Source organism: Notothenia rossii (genome assembly GCF_949606895.1).
Source record: "Notothenia rossii genome assembly, chromosome: 1".
Classification (NCBI taxonomy): domain Eukaryota; kingdom Metazoa; phylum Chordata; class Actinopteri; order Perciformes; family Nototheniidae; genus Notothenia; species Notothenia rossii.
Genome location: NC_136912.1, coordinates 14,729,793 through 14,747,856, shown reverse-complemented (window position 1 = coordinate 14,747,856; position 18,064 = coordinate 14,729,793). Strand labels below are relative to the sequence as shown.

At 38.9% G+C, this 18,064-nt stretch overlaps 3 protein-coding genes and 1 long non-coding RNA gene across 4 annotated transcripts; all 4 read right to left on the bottom strand.

The window, feature by feature from the left end:
- Positions 1 to 440: 440 nt before the first annotated feature.
- Positions 441 to 2,943, bottom strand: med28 (mediator complex subunit 28). The gene is made up of 4 exons (XM_079680672.1): positions 2,728 to 2,943; positions 1,577 to 1,643; positions 1,378 to 1,490; positions 441 to 1,104 (listed from the first exon to the last, which is right to left on the bottom strand). Exons 1-4 carry the CDS (start codon positions 2,884 to 2,886, stop codon positions 901 to 903), a joined length of 543 nt encoding a protein of 180 aa, XP_079536798.1. The 5' UTR covers positions 2,887 to 2,943; the 3' UTR covers positions 441 to 900.
- Positions 2,944 to 3,311: 368 nt separating this feature from the next.
- Positions 3,312 to 8,879, bottom strand: lap3 (leucine aminopeptidase 3). Its single transcript, XM_079644472.1, has 13 exons — positions 8,677 to 8,879; positions 7,893 to 8,008; positions 7,631 to 7,685; positions 7,434 to 7,539; positions 7,187 to 7,346; positions 6,891 to 7,055; positions 6,251 to 6,409; positions 6,028 to 6,152; positions 5,187 to 5,275; positions 4,986 to 5,088; positions 4,649 to 4,728; positions 4,428 to 4,540; positions 3,312 to 3,824 (listed from the first exon to the last, which is right to left on the bottom strand). Exons 1-13 carry the CDS (start codon positions 8,821 to 8,823, stop codon positions 3,638 to 3,640), a joined length of 1,605 nt encoding a protein of 534 aa, XP_079500598.1. The 5' UTR covers positions 8,824 to 8,879; the 3' UTR covers positions 3,312 to 3,637.
- Positions 8,880 to 10,276: 1,397 nt separating this feature from the next.
- Positions 10,277 to 12,891, bottom strand: clrn2 (clarin 2). The gene is made up of 3 exons (XM_079680063.1): positions 12,397 to 12,891; positions 11,551 to 11,730; positions 10,277 to 11,056 (listed from the first exon to the last, which is right to left on the bottom strand). The coding sequence occupies exons 1-3, from the start codon at positions 12,647 to 12,649 to the stop codon at positions 10,788 to 10,790; spliced, it is 702 nt and encodes a 233-aa protein (XP_079536189.1). The 5' UTR covers positions 12,650 to 12,891; the 3' UTR covers positions 10,277 to 10,787.
- Positions 12,892 to 15,191: 2,300 nt separating this feature from the next.
- LOC307022262 lies at positions 15,192 to 17,393 on the bottom strand. Its single transcript, XR_013803345.1, has 3 exons — positions 17,286 to 17,393; positions 16,463 to 16,602; positions 15,192 to 15,659 (listed from the first exon to the last, which is right to left on the bottom strand). It is a non-coding gene; the product is annotated as an uncharacterized lncRNA (long non-coding RNA).
- Positions 17,394 to 18,064: the final 671 nt, after the last annotated feature.

Here is an 18,064-nt window from a genome sequence, read left to right as displayed (position 1 = left end):
TAGGCTAAGGATTTTAAGTCTTGAGAATTGCTTGCGGAAATACGCTTTCAGTGCATAACAACATCAGGGTTTATTTTTTTCAGCTTTTCTAAAGCCACAAGACATCAAACAGCTGTGTATGGAGAGTACGGCTCCTCATGAACTTTTTACAATTGGTGGAATTTAGGCCTCGATGAACAAGTCCCATGTGAAATTTGGTTTTGTTCATTCCAAATCCATTTGATTTTGAGTTTGGCATTATATAAAACTAAGAAGAGCAGCAAATCACCATATTTGAGATGAAAAAATTACATTAGGTATTAATTGATTATCATGATAGTAAGTGAATATTTTTCTGTTGATAAACTTAATGCAGCTTTAGATGGAATGACCCTTCACAATCTGTTTTCAAACACAAAAATAATGCTGTAACTGTACAACAAGAAACACATAACTAAGACTTAAGCCCAGAGTCAAAATACTCAGAAATTTTATTTTTACAGTAAAAAGTCAGCAACAAAAATATTTACATAAATCAAAATACTTGAAAAAAAGTTGACAAAAAAACTAAAAATCTATATTGTGATATTCCGCACAGCTGAGCGGTGACAACAAACAGTTCCTGGGTTTTCTCATAGGTTGACACTTGACAGCAGGCCTGACGTGGCGTACATGGTGTGTGTTCTCTTCTTTATAGCGTTTAGGTATATTAGGTACAGTCACATTTGACTTCTGTCCTGCAGATATATTCACTCCGTATCCCATGTACTTCGAATAATGCCAGTATGACGATTGCAAACAGGTGTTTCAGTGATATCTCAAGACGGCTACAGCTCACTTGCAGGTCAAAGTTCAACATCACCTTCTGGGAATGGAAGAAATATAATTCACAGAGGACATATGTGATTGCCCCATGGTGTGTTAATTTGGTTTCAAAGGGGCTGGCGGCAGGCTTGCAGAGGCCTGCTCCAGAAAGGCCAGCGGTCCGGGGGGAGGAAGGTCGGAGGGTTTGCGCTGCTGAACGCTCACATCCTCCAGCACTTGCTGCCAGTGGTGAAGCTTGGACAAGTGTTTCTGAACCAGTAACTCTTTCCTCTGAAGCTCATTACGTAACTCTGACACATCCTGAAGTGAGGAAAAAAATGTATGTGAGAAGAGAGAAGGCAGTCACAAATGATGACAAATAAATAATACTTAAACACTGACAGCATATCACAAATGCTAGTTTTAAGAAATTAGGGAAATTCTGTTAGCCTGGATACAACACATACAATGTTTTGGAGTTTGGGGACACCAAGGGTTTGTTTTGCGATTGAACAGATAATTTCCGGATCAATAAAAAACTTGAAAAAATATCAAATAAGAAATAACAATGCATTTATCAGAATAATAATTTACCTCTTTTACCACCTGCTCTGGTTTCTGCACAGACAACTGAAGCCTTTTCTGTAAGAAGAAGCACTCTGTCTGTCGAGCCACGTCCAGGAACTTCTGTATGCACTGGTCAACACCTGCAAACAAAAGACAAATATATGTATTACTATACAGATACACTTTTTTTAGGTATAAAATAATTAAACATGAAAGCTTCACTCACCAGTTCGAATCTCCTCCTGGTCAGTTCCATTAACGTAGTCTTGGCTAACCAGAGATGCAAAACATGCCTAAAGAATTAAAGCAGAGAGAAAAGATGAGTAACTTCCTTGGTCTCAATGAGTTTGAGATGTTGCACATTAGGGTGCAATGACAACCAGCAACTACTGAAGGATAAATGCTGTTTTGACATGAACTTTTGATTGCGCCTGGAATGATAGCTGCTTTCTCTTTAAGTAATTGGGAAGAGAAACATACACATTCCCGGACGTAATACAGATAGAGTAGACGACAATTAAGTAATCTTTGGGATAGTGAATATTTAAATACCAAACCTGGTCTTTAGAGTACATGGCTAAAACGGTATTGATATCTGAACATTACACTCATACAGTATACGATTGATGAACATCTCAAAACCCTGGACATTGATAAGCTCAAGTTCTCTAAACCAAGAACACTTTTTTTTACAGAGATGAAAAAGCCAGCAGACAAAATGCTGTGTTCGAGAGCAGGTATTCAGTTTCATGGTGCCACTTGTGAAACATTTGCTGGAAAAGACTACAAGGGAACACACTCTTCGAGGGCTATTAAATGTAAATGTCAATCTAGAAACTAGTATACTTGATCATCAGTTACTACTATTTTATATGTTTTAACTCTCTTACAAGCAGGATGGGAAATAACTTTTGTGTACACCTAAATATAGCATATACCAGCCCCAAAGAGATTACATCGATTTTCTGGCTCTTGAAGCAAATATAGCTGCGACTTTAGCAGCATTTGGCTGGTGCTCTGAACATCATGAATGGGGGGAACTCCTAAAGTCTCTAGTCTCATAAAGAGACAGTTTTATGGAAAAGTGTGACGTTTTTTTGTGTTGGAGAAGGACACTGGAGCAGAGCTGGGGCTGTCGTGTTCAAAGTTTAATATAGCATTAGTTTATTTATTTTAACGTCATCTATTATTATAATAAGTTATACAAGTATTATATTCAATATGAGACATGGTTGAATAAGAAATCAATTATTTCCCTCTGAATCTCATGTGAGACTGCAACACCAGCAAATTAAACACAACGTTATATCTGCACAAAGTAAATGAGCTAACAACAGTTAGCACACAGCTAAAGGAACTAGCATAATAGCCCCCTACCTCAAACGAAGCTTCCAGTTCGTCTACCAGCGTGTTGTTCCCCGGGGCTCTGGCAGCGGTACCGGGGAAGCCCGGCTGTCCCGGTCCACCAGGACCTCCGACGGGATGAGCAACGGGCGGTTGCTGACCAGAAAACATCCCACTCATGGACGATGCCATCTTCTGCTGCCCGCTCTACACATGCGCAGTGAGGTGGACGTCTTTGCACATGCGCAGTCGGAGGATGTTTCTCTGTACCCTCGTGGCTAAAAGTTTGCGGACACCCTGTTTTCATATTTGTGGTTGGTCTAAGGTTGTTTTCATGGTTTGATTGGTTTAAATTAAGTCTTATCTTGATGCTTCATCAGCACACAACATATATTAGACCAAGGGTTTCCAACCTGGAGGTGAAGACACTGATAAAATGCTTTATATTTGCACGCTTTTCTCTAGGTGTCTGGATTTTAAGATGACACAATAACTTTGTATATCTTCCTGACAGCCATTGTAAAGTCATGATAACTTCCTACTCCATAGTACCTGAAATCTGCGTGGGTTACGTAATAAAAGGCTGATTGAATGTCCCTGTCCAAAAGAAACACAAATAATTGATTATGGGTTTATTTTATACAACATATAAATTACATTTGTGAACCTGGTTGTATCCATAGAGCTTCAGCTGAAATCAAAACAGTGTGGGGAAACACTGAACTGGTCATACATTGTGACCTATGACATTGATGCTTTAGCTGTAAGTAGACATTGAAGTCACAGATTGGTTTAAAAAATATTGCGCCCTTCAATAGAAACAATATTGTTCATATGTACACAGACTTCTTGACTTGGTCGTTGTTGACATATCCTTGTTGAATCTGGCCAGTGATGAACAGTCAGAGAGTTTTGCGTACAATCTGATATTTGTGTCAATCTCTCAGCCTTTGTGGACCAGTCCGGCAGCAAACTCCACTAGTGTGCGGGTTGGTCTTCCAGACATGCCTTTCCTCAGGTAAGGAACTTCATCTTTGTTACTCATCACTCCTGCGATGTCTAGATGAGCCCAATGAGGAGCAGTGACAAACTCTCGCAGGAACGCAGCTGCTGTGCATGCACCGCCAGAACTAGAAAGATAATAAATCACACACGAGTCATTGAAAAAGTCATGAGTATTGTCCTGGGCCCTGTTCATAACTAATGCATGCTAACACGCTGTTATCAGGACTTAACAATGCTGTTAATCCTCAATCAGCTATTTTGTCAATCCTGGATGAAGTTATCTTGAGTAACACTGGGCTCTTATTTAGAAGAAAAATACATAATGATGGGTTAATCGTTTAATTTTAAGATGGAAAAAACTCAGATTTTATGTGTATATTTGTGTTGTTTTAGGGGTCTTCTGTTTTGTGTTCCACAATGTTTCCACACTCTCATAAAAAGAAAATACGCAAAGTGAATTCTGCAGTTCGTCTCAGAATTTAAAGCTAAATAAATTCACTTTTTATCAAGATAAAAGTAAATCTTAATTATGAAAATGTAATTGGGATTTTACACCACCAGATCATAGTGACTTGTCAATGATCTGCATATTATCATGTAAAATCCTAAATTAATCATTATATAGATATTGGTATACATATATTATGTATATAATATATCTTTCACTATAAATTTTAGAAATATGTAAGGAGCTGCAGGCCTCGCTGAGGGAAGGGAGAGAAACGTACCGGCTGTACTTCCCGACGTTGTTGAGGTCAGCCAGCTGGCAGTCAGTCACCTGTCGGGTGTAATGCTGGAACAGAGGCATCCTCCACACTCTGTCACCTGTCACAACACTAGCCTTCATACACACAGAGACACACAGACACACACAAAGACACATTTCATTAGTCAACACAGGAGCTGATAGACTGAGATGCTGAGTATGTTTATTGTTCTAACGCAGTACCTTCTGCAGCTGCTCCCAGAGCCAGTCAGAGTTTGTAAACACTCCCGTCGCTGCTGAGCCAAGAGCTACATCGATCGCACCTTTGAAACAGGAAAAAACACATTTTATTATTGTTAAATTATCTTTGCATACGGCAATATCAGCCTGACATGGCTTTCACACATTTTTGCTCATTTCAGTTGGTTAGTTAAAATGTGCAAATAAAATCCCAGTCATGCAACACTTTTTCTGCACCTTATAATTTAGCTTTTCTGGTGTCATTAACGCTTAAACATAAAATGAACGTCATATGTCCTTATTTATACAATGGTAACTGGATACTTTAAAAAAATCCCACCTGTTAGCGTAGCAACATTGACGATGGCTCTGGGGTTGAAGCTGTGTCCGTAGCACAGAGCGTCAGCGAGAACCATTCGGCCCTCTGCGTCTGTGTTATCAACCTGTACAGAACAACAATACAAACCTGTTTATGTAGACGCTCATATTTAAGTACACAAACACATCACACTCAAGTAACTACTGTATTTGCTCTACCCACCTGGATTGTTTTTCCATTTTTGGCCACAACAACGTCACCTGGTTTAGTAGCTTTTCCACTAGGCATGTTCTCACAGAGGGGAGCCAGACCTGATTTATTGTCAAAGGGGAAAACAGACAGATTGTTTTGACTAAAGAATAAGATTAACAGGGTTGTAGGAAAAGACAAGAATCAGGCAAAAACAATCTAAACCCTTTAGAGGGATCTTTTTTAGGCATTATGAAACCATGACATGACCAAAATCTCTGTTAGATCAAAATGTTGAACGGTTAAAAAAGTTTGAAGGAATTTCAGTGTCCAGATATTTTCTTTGAATCTTCCTTTAAACATTACAAAGGTTTTTTTCATATTCAATAAAAAAATGGTGCATTCAAATTGATTCACAGTTAGTAAAATATTTTTTAAATCCACTTCGGCAGGCATGGGGAGGCTTACGCAGCGTCCACACGGCGGCTTGCGTTGAAGCTTGCCGGTGGGCGTGTCTGAAACTCGACCAACAACCAATCACATGAATCTGCCGCCCCGGACACACAAGCACGCGGTTTGATTGGCTAGAGCTTGTACTGGCATATGATTTGATTGGCTGACGCTTCCGTCTAAGCTTCAAAAGTTGAACATTGCTCAACTTTTGAAGCGAGCAACGCGAGCAAAGCGAAGCGACGGAACCACAATGCAGTTCGGCAAAGCGTGACGTCGCCCCATTCAAAGTGAATGGGCAGAAGTGTTGAAGCTTCAACACACGCCGCCGTGTGGACGGGCCGTTATTAATTAAATACATGTTTCAATCATGATCTATGATAGAACAAATATATTGGAGGATGCATATAATTAAAAGGCTCACCAATAATGTTGACAGGCAGCTTCAGAGCTGCTGCTGTGACGATAGAAGCACACACAGTGGCTGCTCCCCCCATATCAGCTCTCATTGCATCCATAGAAGGAGACGGCTTCAGGGAAATACCACCACTGCCAGCAAACAGAGAAGGAAAAAGACAACATTAATGTGAAGGTTTTTTCCTGTTTTGATGGGCTAATGAGCTTGAGTTTGTTTTGTTATGGTTAACCTGTCAAAGGTGATGCCCTTGCCCACTAGGAGCAGCGGAGCCTGCTTGCTGTCCGGAGAGCCGTTGTAGTGCAGCTCCAGGAAGACAGGGGGCTCTTCTGAACCTCGAGACACACTGAGAAACGCTCCCATCTGTTGCTGCTCTATCCAAGCCTGAGATCTACAGAAACACGCGAGTTATCAGACATAACAACTTGTATCTGCTTTCAATGGTATAAAAAAAAATCAATCCTCGGATAAAAAGAGTTGTCCATATAATTTCATTTCTTTTTTGGTTTACAATCATTTGGTTGGTCTCAACAAAACTGTTTCTTTAAGCCAAAAGTAACATCTTGAAATACAACAAACACCAACCCCCAAAAGACATTCCAATTACTATGATATAATAAAGAATAAAGCAGCACATCTTTACAATTGAGAACAGGAACTAGAGGTTTAGTGTGTTGGTTTGAATCGATTATCAAAATAGAAGCCTTTAAATGTTTTGTCCTCTGACTTAGCAATAAATCCTAAAAATGTTTCACCTGTAGATTGACGAATCAAAACACTTTATTTTACATGTATTTGTTGCATGCCTTGTTGATTATTTCTGTATTTATGTCATCATTGCGACAGTCATTAATGATGAATGACGAACAAACCTCTTATGTATTGTGACTCGTTCAGCATGCGGTGCTAGTTTTTCTTCAATGGTGTTGGCAAAAGCTGTTGGAGTAATGTGATTGGCTGGAGCCTCCATGAGCATCCGTGCCAGGTTTTGGCCTTCTGCGTACGTGACTCCTTTCTGCCAACCGGCCGAGTCAGCACTGAAAACAAATACAAACAGATATATGTATTGGCATAATGCCGCATTCATCTGAAATAACTAAACTGTCATATTTCTATCAATAACAGTCAGTTTGCCCTAGCAATCTTCTACAGCCATTTATTAGTCTACCTTCCATGAAGCTGTGTGGTTACTTTGTTGTTCTTCTTGGATTTGAGTTGGTCATACTGGAACAAACCCAGACCGGCGCCTTCTGCTGCGGACTGGGCATCCCCGCAGCCGTCCACCTCCACATGCTTCACCTCCAGGTCCTGAAGCAGCCGGCAGCCAGCTGAACACACACACACGCACACACACACGAGTCAGGCAGTAAATCCTCCATGTAGTCAGCACATGGCAGCAGAGTCACGTGTCTTACCTGACATTGCCTGTCTGACGTTCTCCTTGCTGGTGTCCCAGTTCTCTGATCCACACACACCGGCAGTGGTTTTACCCAGCCCGACTACTGCCACACATGGGAAGTCCTGAAGAAGACACAAGGATGATTTTATTACTCTAGAGTAGATTTTGCAGAAAAAGACAGGGTTTTCTTAATCTACTTCCATGCTTTCTTACCTTGTGGATTCCATAGAATATTCTGCTTTTGCCTTGCTTAAGAGTGGGTCCAGAGCTAGGAATAAAAAAACAGAAACAGTTACTTTTGCGAAAAATAGAGGTACAGTGTTTCCCACACACTTTTACTGTTGCTATTGCACTACCTCATTTTACATATGTTTACATGACATATATTTGTATTTTGTATCAGACCATTACATGTATAATGTAATTGTCACATAACTAGACTAATTCTGTCAGCTCACAGATATTAAAAACTCACATTTTAAGCAGTTCAGAGAGTTTTCCGGACAGGGTTTGGTCAAAACCTGCAGCTGCTTCTGTCAGATGAAGGCCACCCTCCTCTCCCTCCTTCTCAAACACTCCCAGCACCAGACCCTGCAAACACACATGAACACAATAAGGAACCACATCCGTCCAATCAAATGGTCTTCATCACTGTCGATCAACATATCAATAGCTCTGGTTCTTAAAGTTATAGCTAGTAATTCCCCTTTTGCGTTGTTGTGGCAATCCAAGCATATAAAAACATTAAAGTTATTAACGGTAAAGGAGACTGCCAGTATAATTTGTTAGGTGTTGATACTTGTCCCTTCGTAAGATTTATTTATTAGTGAAACATTTGAGTAAACATAAGTACATATATGTGGTTGTATTTGATATACTTAATTTTGCATATTTGATCTATTGGTTGTTTATTGTTTTACTTCTACTTTTTGCCAATAATCTAAATCACTTTTAATTGCCTATAATGTGAAATATAAACAAAGATGCTCTGTCTTCAGTTCAAACCATGAAGGTGACTGGATATTTGCAATATATTCGAAGCTAATAAAATACTTTCAGAGGATAGTAAATGAAGTAACTAGTAAATAAACAAAGTTTTGAGCGTTTTTGACACACATCCACACACTGATGCTCGTACAAATAAATACATAATCAAAACACACACACATCTGAATGGGTTAAGCGGACAGTATGAAATGGAGATAAGTCCTGTGTTATAAACTGATGTAACTGTCAGCTAATGTTGGACAGATACTCACCTTTCTCTCGCTCAGGAGAGTCTGTGACGCAGAAAACGACCTCCCGTGTTTCCCCGCCTGCACGGTCCTCCTCAAGAGAAGCATTGTTATCTGATGTTCATATATAAAGCCAGAAAATATATTAATACAGAGATTTAGAGGTCGCATGCATGAGGAAAAGGCAATCTCGACCTGAAAGCGTCGCGGTTTTCAAACGTCACGAACTAGAACAAAGAGGGAATTTGTCGCCACCTGGCGGCAGAAGCGATGAGAAGCAGGAGGTTTTAAATAAGCTGTTAAACAGCGGCATAAACCTTCACTCAATGCATCTCTTTTCACCATAGGCGTTCACTTTTTGAAATGGCCAATTTGGTCCCCAGCACTTTTTAAAAGTATAACTTATAAATGTCATAAACAAGAACACTGGTTTAGTGTCAAGATGTGCAATTTGGACATGTTAGTACTTTTAATAGAAAATGAAAAAATTAAAAACATTGCTCCCACTTTGCAGCACTAAAGCCGTAGATTAAACAGCAAACGGCTGAATAATGTGCATACAATTGCGAGGAGGCTCAACTTAAGGAACATTTACAAATTTGGAAAATGTTTTGTATTGGAATAAACTTCTGGGTTTTTATGTTTTATTCCTACAGAATACATGGTGAAATGATAAGATGTGTTTTATCAGTATAGTACTATTTTATAAAAACATTCTCTGTTGTTCAAGTGTCTGATACTTGATAACCATGAATACAAAATACGTACACAATTACAAGTAATGATATGATACAGTCAGACACTGTGTTTTTTCAAATCAAGCCTAACGAATAATTTGTGAAACACTGTCTTGACGCACTTGAATTGCTCCTTAGAATGTATTTTTCCTTTGGTTTTCTATGCAATACATTTTTGTATTGTAATGCCACGCGTATTTTATTTATTTGTGTATTGTAAAGTGACATTGAATCTTTTGAAAGGTGGCCTCAAATAAAATGTATTATTGTTATTGTATCTCTGCCTCTCTCACAATGTTAATGTTCTTTTTTTCGATAAGTTTAATCCTGGTGTCAATAGGGAAGATCTGCACGGTTTCTCTACAGCCCACGTTCAGCAGAACAGGTGGTGCAACTGCCTGGTTTTGCACCCCAACTATAACTTTATCCAGGGTTTTCGTACACTCACCAAAATCACATTGGTGTTTGCTGTTCACTTGTAGTTTGTGCACACAAAAGCATTGTACTCTGGACTCAGCAGGTGAAAAACTAGAGAGGGGCTTCCACATGTGGCAGACCAGGCGTTGGTGCTGCCGGATTTGGCACCCCCACTAAGAAATCCTTACTGGCTTAAAACATGATTATTGCAAGTTTTGTGAAAATAATATTGAATATATTAGTAATATTGCTGTGTTTTCCTTTTGTGCCGTAAGGATATAAATACAGAGGATATCGTATGATGTACAGATTGTAAAACCAACCCGAGACAACTTTGTTATCTGTAAAGTTGTGCTTTATGATTGATTGAAATAATTATATTACTTTAGAAAACAAATAAAACATTTCAATACAAAGCTTCAGATCATGGGAAGATAATAACAACAATAAAACACACATAGACAATAAGATGAAACACATACTCCAGGTTATTATTTAATGGATGTCGACTTTAAATGTCTGTTTGTCACAAGCTTTTAGCATCCAAGACTTTATAACTAATCTAACCGGTGTAATGACCTTTTTTTAATAGCTCGTGAATTCACTTCATAACAGACAAATCAAATCAAAGGATCATTCTTAGTAATGTTCTTTGGATTTGATTTATGACATAAAACCAAAACTCCCCATTATTCATGCATACTTTACACTTTCTATAGAATAATACTGTAAAAACTGACTTGAAAATTATTAAAGTGACTGGAAAACACAGTTAATGACATGCTATACATATAATGACAATAATAATGATTTATTTAAATTGTGCAGTTATAAAGGATGTCCAGAATGCAGAAGAATGATTGGGCTGCAGGAATTTGTGCATTCATTAAGTCTGAGTAGCACTGTCCACAGGGTTGGTTTTACTGTCAGTCATTCTGTTTTGCTCCAGTAACCACCAGTAAATGCTCCTCTCTCAGTCCCTCAGTAAAGCAGGTCCAGAGAAGAGATGGTGGGTTCTTCAGGTTTCTTAATCTCTGGTTTGGGCAGTTTGATCCGGCTCATTGCAACCACTCCACATACGGCAAAGTGAGTGGCAATGCTGCCCACACCCAGCCAGAAGGACCAGTCCAGGCTGTCGTCCAGCACATCCAGCACGAAGAGGTTCTCCCGATGATTGGCTACTCGCTCCGTCAGACTGTGGTGCTTCACAGCTGCCAGGAAACACAGGAGGCCCAGGGAAGCAAAGAAAGCTGAAAGAAAATATCCATATAAATGTTACATTTAACCTTTTCTTTAAAGTGACCTGGCCAAGAGGGCAGCACAAGCTTTTCTTTTGCAGAAAAACCCAGAAACTTAACAAACGGACACACTGTTACACTTTGAATTAGCACACTTTCCAGCTTAGGCAATACAAAAATAGTTTTAATTCACAAACAGCTATCCTTTTCATAAGCCATTTTGATAAAAACACGTAGAAACAATCACTTTGAATCTTCTCTTTTTTCCCCTCAAAATTTACTCAAATCACCCCTTAGTAATCAGCTCAGACAATTTCAGGTCCTTCTACCCTATTTTATGAACAAGACAGAAGAGATAGAAAGGCGATTTAACTGGACGATCAACACAAATTGGGCCAAAGAAAAAATTGAAGAAATGAGAATGGAAATCAGCAGCCAAAGAAATAAACTAATAATTAAAGGGTTTTCTTTGAGAGAATAGTAATAGGCTTTCCCCACATACATACCGGCAATGAAGTTCCACAAGTAGAGTCCTTTGTGCCCTTTGATGCTCTGGTAGGGAACTTTCCGTGCGTTGTAGATGCAGAAAGACAGACTGACCAGAGCAAAGCCCACAGCCACTAGCAGGAAGAGGATCACCATCATGTGGAGGCCGCTGTTCAACGTCCGCACTAGATTTGGGAAAACTGGAGAGACAGGAAACACAGATAAAAACAAACTTTATCAGGTGAGTGAGCTGAGCTTGTCAATATGAAAGTGAGTGAAAAGGTGTGGATGAGGTATTTCTCTGTTTCTGTGCAGGTGTATAACTAAGGGTATTATTGCTGTTGATGCAGCAGGTAATGCATGTGTATTAACATAATTAATACACTTTAAATAATAGTTTTACTTTTATTTACAGTATTAGTTCCCAATAGCATAGTAAAATTGTATATTTGATGTGTATTTTTTAAATATTTCAATAAATAAATGTCTGTTTCTTTTCTTATCGATATCATATACATTTTGGGTGAAGTTGAACTAATAATAATAATAATAATAATAATAATAATAATAATAATACAGCAAAGAGTCTAGAGACGAAGTGTTTTATGCTTCATGGTTGAAACAGGAATAAAACAATTTCAGGAAAGCAATAAAGTAAAATCAGAAAAATATAATAACAGAAGTTGAAATGGAAATAAAAAACCACAAATTAAGTACCCAATATAAAAAGGCAACATTATAAAAACGATAAGACATGTTGGACAAATAATAGTGGGTTTACATCATGATAAAAGTAGGCGTTTCTTCTTAAAAAATGAATAAAATACACTTAACCACACTAGGCTACAGGTTGTTTCTGATCTTACTGTATATTTTGGAGCGCCTGTTGCCAAGCCCGCACTTCTTGGTCTTGCCTCCCTGGAACAAACCGTAGTAAATGTCCCCGATGAACTGCTCCAGCTCCGGGTGGGAAGCGTTTACTATCTCCGCCCCGGTTTTGCACAGGATCCGTCCGGCGACCCAGCGCTCCGTAGATAGAGCCACAACAAGCAGCACCACCGAGCCGACGCAGAGCACCGAGGCCGCCGAGAAGGTTATCCGTTTCCACAGCGAAGGCATCTTACGAGCCCATGGTGCCCGGAGGAAGGTAACACTACACCGGGCAGCGACCGCCACGCACACTCGGCGATCACCATGAGTTTAGTCTGAAGTTTGTAAAAAGACAAATATAATCATTCTCGGATAAAGGACAAGTGTTGTTGTTCCTCTTAAGCCGTCACTGAGGAGTCACTGAGGAGGAGAAACTGAATCTACGGTGGTCAGAGAGATCCGTTACCGGGAGAAACTCTATCCATGCCTGCCTATTCCCCCCCCCCCCCCCCCCCCACACACACACACACTCTGCTCTTTATTCAGGAGAGGTATTAACCTTTACATATGGCCTTTTCAGCTGGACATGTATCATGATTGTTGACCATAAAATCATGCAAGCACAGTTAATGGTGTCAGAGTGATATGATCTATTGAGGGCCTAAAGGTCAGAGCATTGGACACCGAGGGAATTAATGAGTTAAACTGAGCTCGATTTATATCCCCACATCTCTCATCTAGTTTATTCCATGCTCTTTCATTAAACATATCTCATATAGGTGGTTTGAAGTAACACATTACTTTAATCAATCATTGTAGTAAGCCTAGTACTCTCTTGAGGTTAGTGTTGTGTACATTTAAAATCCAAATCCAAAATTCCAAATATGTCTTATAATATGCACTACAATAACAAAGATGCAGTGGTTGTCAATGAAAATCTTGGCACTCAATAAACTTTCAACAATTTAAATTAAATTGATTTCAAATAATCTCTTAGATAATAAATAGTGGAAGCTATAATTAAATATTAATATAAATAACATGTAATGCTGCTGCAACACTAACATTTCCCAAATTGGGATCAATAAAGTACTATCTTATCTTATCTTAAAATAAAGTAGCCTAACTTACACGATGGTAGTAAAAAAAACGGAAAGTAAATAGAAATAAAGTAAATATATAATGTACAAATGCAATTATTTTACCTTTCAATTCAAGATGTGATGTGTGATTAGTTTCATGTCACATTTAACAAATCAACTAAATGAAGGTGTGAAATGTAGTTACGGGGTTTTTGGCGACATCTTCTGGTGATTCAGTGTCACTACAGTGCGTGATGACGTCAGAGCGTGTGACACAGAGGTCAGTCTCCAGGCTATGGAATGCCAAAAGTGCCATAATTCGCCCATTTATTTCGCCCGTTTTTTCCGCGCGAACATTTATATGATAATGGGCCCCTCCTTCTGATTTCCATAGCCAATAAGTTCAACGTTTCTGTAACCAATCAGTGAAGAGTAAAGTCAGACCAAAGCGATCTGTAGATGAAAAGTTCCGGACATTGTGAGGCTGTGCTGTGAATTGTACATTATTCCAGATTCAGGGGACTAAGTATTAATTTGCCTTTGAATATAATCAATATATCAATCAATATATCAATATAACCTGCCTTCATTGTCTTTTAAGGCGAGACACGGCAGGCAAAAACATCGTTTTTCAAGTACTGGTCAATTTTGAGATGTTGTGCTATTTTGATTCTATAACATGCTTTCTTTCAGGCTTTTGGAAGGAAAACGTACAAAATACACATTTAAGTGTTTATTTTACTATAGTTTGTCTATTCGCGTCAGTAGATTTCTCCTAAATTCACCAAAAGTTAGCATTCTAACGTAACATAAATTACCGCGACCGCTGTGTGCACCATGTCAACAGAGATATAGTTGGAAAGCTTTGTCTCTCCTGCACAATCTCATCGAATCCAAATACGATCATTTCCTTTTCTGACAAAGTGATTCGTTCAGATGCGTCACGTGGTGTGCTAAAACACTTCCTGGTTAGCTTTGCGCTAGAAATTGAAATCTCAAAATGGCAAAAGAACGGCGAAAAAAACGTTCACAGAGAAGACGACAACAATTGTCACTTGCACGAAGCAAGGTTATACAAAAAGCAAATGACCCCGAACATGAAATACCTTCACGGAGTGCGTCGATGCGCAAGCTGTCATCTAAAGAACAGGAGGGTTTAGCTAGCGCCTCACTGCAATCTTTAAAGGTCGTTTTCTCAAAATGAGTTTTTTCTCCTACTCTGAGTTCGAAATGTCAACTTCAGTAGCACGTAGATACACCAAACCTTCCAGTTATATTCCTATCAATATTATGAAGGCTTTTAAAGAAGGGTTTGTTCATATATCATTCATAGCCTGAATTATACAAAATTGTATACCTAAAAACATGTGTTTCAGATTTGGTTTACCAAAGTCTTTGGTTCACAAAAGTAGTGAAATATATGAATTATACTATAGGCCTATATAAATGTGTTGTTCATGTCTAAAATGAAAATTTGAATTTCGAGTAAAATAGTTCTTTCACTTTCACCACAGAAAAGTTACATCAGGGCTGATTCATGACTTCATATTCCATACCAAGGTTCATGTGATGTGTACAAATACAAATTGAGCATTACAACTTTTTCAACCAACTATTTATGTTAACAGAAGAAACTGTAAAATCTCAATATTTACAATATCAGAACTTTTTCAACCAACTATTCATTATAAATGTAAAGACAGGGGGAGCAGTGTCATCGTCTTTGTCTGTCTTCCAAGACAGTGGGTCTGGCTGCTGTGTAGGTGGGGGTGATGGTGCATGGGCTGTTGGTGGCTGTTTTGGAGGGAGGTGTGCTAGGTGAGACTTCTTTGCTGGCTGGGTTGAACGTGATGGCTGTGGTGGAGGCCTTTGTACCGAGGTGTATCTTAATCTTGTGGCAGGCACAGATGGAGATGGAGGCCGCTGTAGTGATGCCGGTCCTCTGGTCATTGGTGGTGATGGCAGTGGTGAAGGCCCTTGAGCCACGGTAGATCTTGACCTGGGGGCAGGCACAGATGGAGGTGGAGGCAGCTGTAGTGATGCCGGTCCTCTGGTCCTTGGTGGTGATGGCTATGGTGAAGGCCCTTGAACCACGGTAGATCTTGACCTGGGGGCAGGCACAGATGGAGGTGGAGGCAGCTAGATAAACGTCGCCTGGGCCCAAGCAGCTGTGAAATCTTTAAACATTTAGGACAGTAATTACTACTAAGTTAATTAAAATACAGTTCAAGTACTACTCAAGCTCAAATAACAATGCACAACTAAAAAAAAAATGGGGAGGTGGGACAGGAGTATCTCTCTCTCTCTCTCTCTCACACACACACACACACACACACACACACACACACACACACACACACACACACACACACACACACACACACACACACACACACACACACATACAGGTATTTCCAGTTATGTTACATTAAGTATAAAATCAAAGACACAAATATAAATACATCTATATGTGTGGTACGAATAAAAGTTTATGTTATTCATCTACACGTTACCTCACTTTTACACTCAGAAATAACTTTTACACAGAGTAAACGTTAACTAACTGAGAGTATATTTAGTCACAAGAGAAAGTTCATTACTATCGATAACAAAAAATGGATCAATAAACCTATTGTTCATTTTCGCGGTATTCCCCATGTAACCCCTGTGTTATGTCTTCTCTTTTTGATGGATCACTCTGAGATTGTCAGGCTTTTGATAAGAGCTGCTTTATTCCATCTTCAATTCCATGGCAGAGGACACACAAATAAAAAGGACACTGTTATGTTGTGCATCACGTTCCATTAGCTATCCTCAACGGATTGATGATTACCCAAAATCCACTGTCATTTCTTAATAATGCAGGCACACATTTACGACACTAGAAGGCGTAGTTCTACCATTTAGCAGGATTTTACTCCAACCTATTTAACTATGTTACACACATACAGTGCAAGTACACTATTACTGTAATATTTACACTTATTTATCTTCAAAAGGATCGTTGTTGCTGTATTTTTCTTCTTCAGAAGAGTAGAAGCCTTCAGGTTCTGATGCTCCATCTCCACTGCTGCTAGTGTAACAAGTCCGCTGTGCAGATCTGGTAATCAGATAATAAGCCTGTTGAACAGGAGAAAATAATGAAGCAGAGGGAAAGTTGCTGCCGGTTGTCTGGTCGTTCTAGCCAGAATTCATTAAACACATTAATACATTCACTTACAAATTATATATGTGTTCTCTACTTATCTAATCATTATTTGTTCTTAATGTAAACATACATTTAGCAAATCAAAATAGCTGTATGACATATTTGTCTCTAATCAAAAATGGAAATAAATCCACATGCCATATTATGACTTTTATGAAGGATTAAAGCTTTCTTCATTTACAGTATATAATACAGTGATAACACACCCAACCCGGTTGACTGTACTCACTTTAACATGGCTCTATTGTACACACTGACAGGCACAATATTAGCATAGCATTGGCGCTATTAGCATTTAAATAATATGAACAATTATGACCTCAGACCAGCAATTCACATATTTATACAAACAGAATACACTTGAAATGTAAGCCAAACTAGTGCATGGGAGTCATACACATAGTAACATAGTAGTTTGAGCCCTACATTATTCAGGGAGCGATAGCCTGTGCTAAAGAAGCTAGCGGACACCATTAGCCACACATTGTAGAGGAGCCAAAACTAGCTCACAGAACGACTTTAAACTACATGTAAAACAGTTTCAAACACACTTCTTAGATCGAAATATGACATTATCTTTGTAGATACTACTAACCTGTTGAACAGGAGATATGAAGCAGAAGGAAAGTTGCTGCCGTTTGTATGGTCGTTCCATGGATGTACAATCGTTCTAGCCAGAATGCCAAGTCTGCGGCAGGCACACGTACCTCCCACACAGCCACCAGCATCAACCCGGGACAATCACACCTACCTCCCTCCAACACAGCCATCAGCAGCCCATGCACCTACACAGCAGCCAGACCCACTTTCTTGGAAGACAGACAAGGACGATGACACTGCTCCCCCTGTCTTTACATTTATAATGAATAGTTGGTTGAAAAAGTTCTGATATTGTAAATATTGAGATTTTACAGTTTCTTCTGTTAACATAAATAGTTGGTTGAAAAAAAGTTGTAATGCTCAATTTGTATTTGTACACATCACATGAACCTTGTTATGGAATATGAAGTCATGAATCAGTCCTGATGTAACTTTTCTGCGGTGAAAGTAGAGTGATATAACTATTTTACTCCAAATTCTAATTTATACATTTTTATTTTAGACATGAATAACACATTTATATAGGTCTATAGTGTAATTCATATATGTCACTACTTTTGTGAACCTAAGACTTTGGTAAATCAAATCTGAAACACCAAAAAAATGGATGACATGAGTAAATCTGTGATTTCACAAGAGTTTTGAAATTATCCAAAAATCGGATTTCTCATTTTCAGCTAAGTATCTCATAAAACAGTGCTCTAAGGTGAGTGACTTGTATTTCTAAGACCAAAGACTGTCCTGAACATTTTGATATGAAACACATGGGGTGCC

What these genes read in the sequence shown, in the direction of transcription:
- med28 (XM_079680672.1), bottom strand. Translation starts at nt 2,886, where the DNA reads ATGGCATCGTCCATGAGTGGGATGTTTTCTGGTCAGCAACCGCCCGTT. An exon ending in CCAGGAGGAGATTCGAACTG is followed by an intron (nt 1,491 to 1,576) that starts GTGAGTGAAGCT and finishes TTTTGTTTGCAG; the next exon opens with GTGTTGACCAGTGCATACAG. An exon ending in CAGAGCAGGTGGTAAAAGAG is followed by an intron (nt 1,105 to 1,377) that starts GTAAATTATTAT and finishes TCCTCACTTCAG; the next exon opens with GATGTGTCAGAGTTACGTAA.
- clrn2 (XM_079680063.1), bottom strand. Translation starts at nt 12,649, where the DNA reads ATGCCTTCGCTGTGGAAACGGATAACCTTCTCGGCGGCCTCGGTGCTC. An exon ending in CAGGCGCTCCAAAATATACA is followed by an intron (nt 11,731 to 12,396) that starts GTAAGATCAGAA and finishes CTGTCTCTCCAG; the next exon opens with TTTTCCCAAATCTAGTGCGG. An exon ending in CTTGTGGAACTTCATTGCCG is followed by an intron (nt 11,057 to 11,550) that starts GTATGTATGTGG and finishes ATTTTCTTTCAG; the next exon opens with CTTTCTTTGCTTCCCTGGGC.
- lap3 (XM_079644472.1), bottom strand. Translation starts at nt 8,823, where the DNA reads ATGCGACCTCTAAATCTCTGTATTAATATATTTTCTGGCTTTATATAT. An exon ending in CGAGTCACAATACATAAGAG is followed by an intron (nt 6,410 to 6,890) that starts GTTTGTTCGTCA and finishes GTGTTTCTGTAG; the next exon opens with ATCTCAGGCTTGGATAGAGC. An exon ending in AAAATGGAAAAACAATCCAG is followed by an intron (nt 5,089 to 5,186) that starts GTGGGTAGAGCA and finishes TGTTCTGTACAG; the next exon opens with GTTGATAACACAGACGCAGA.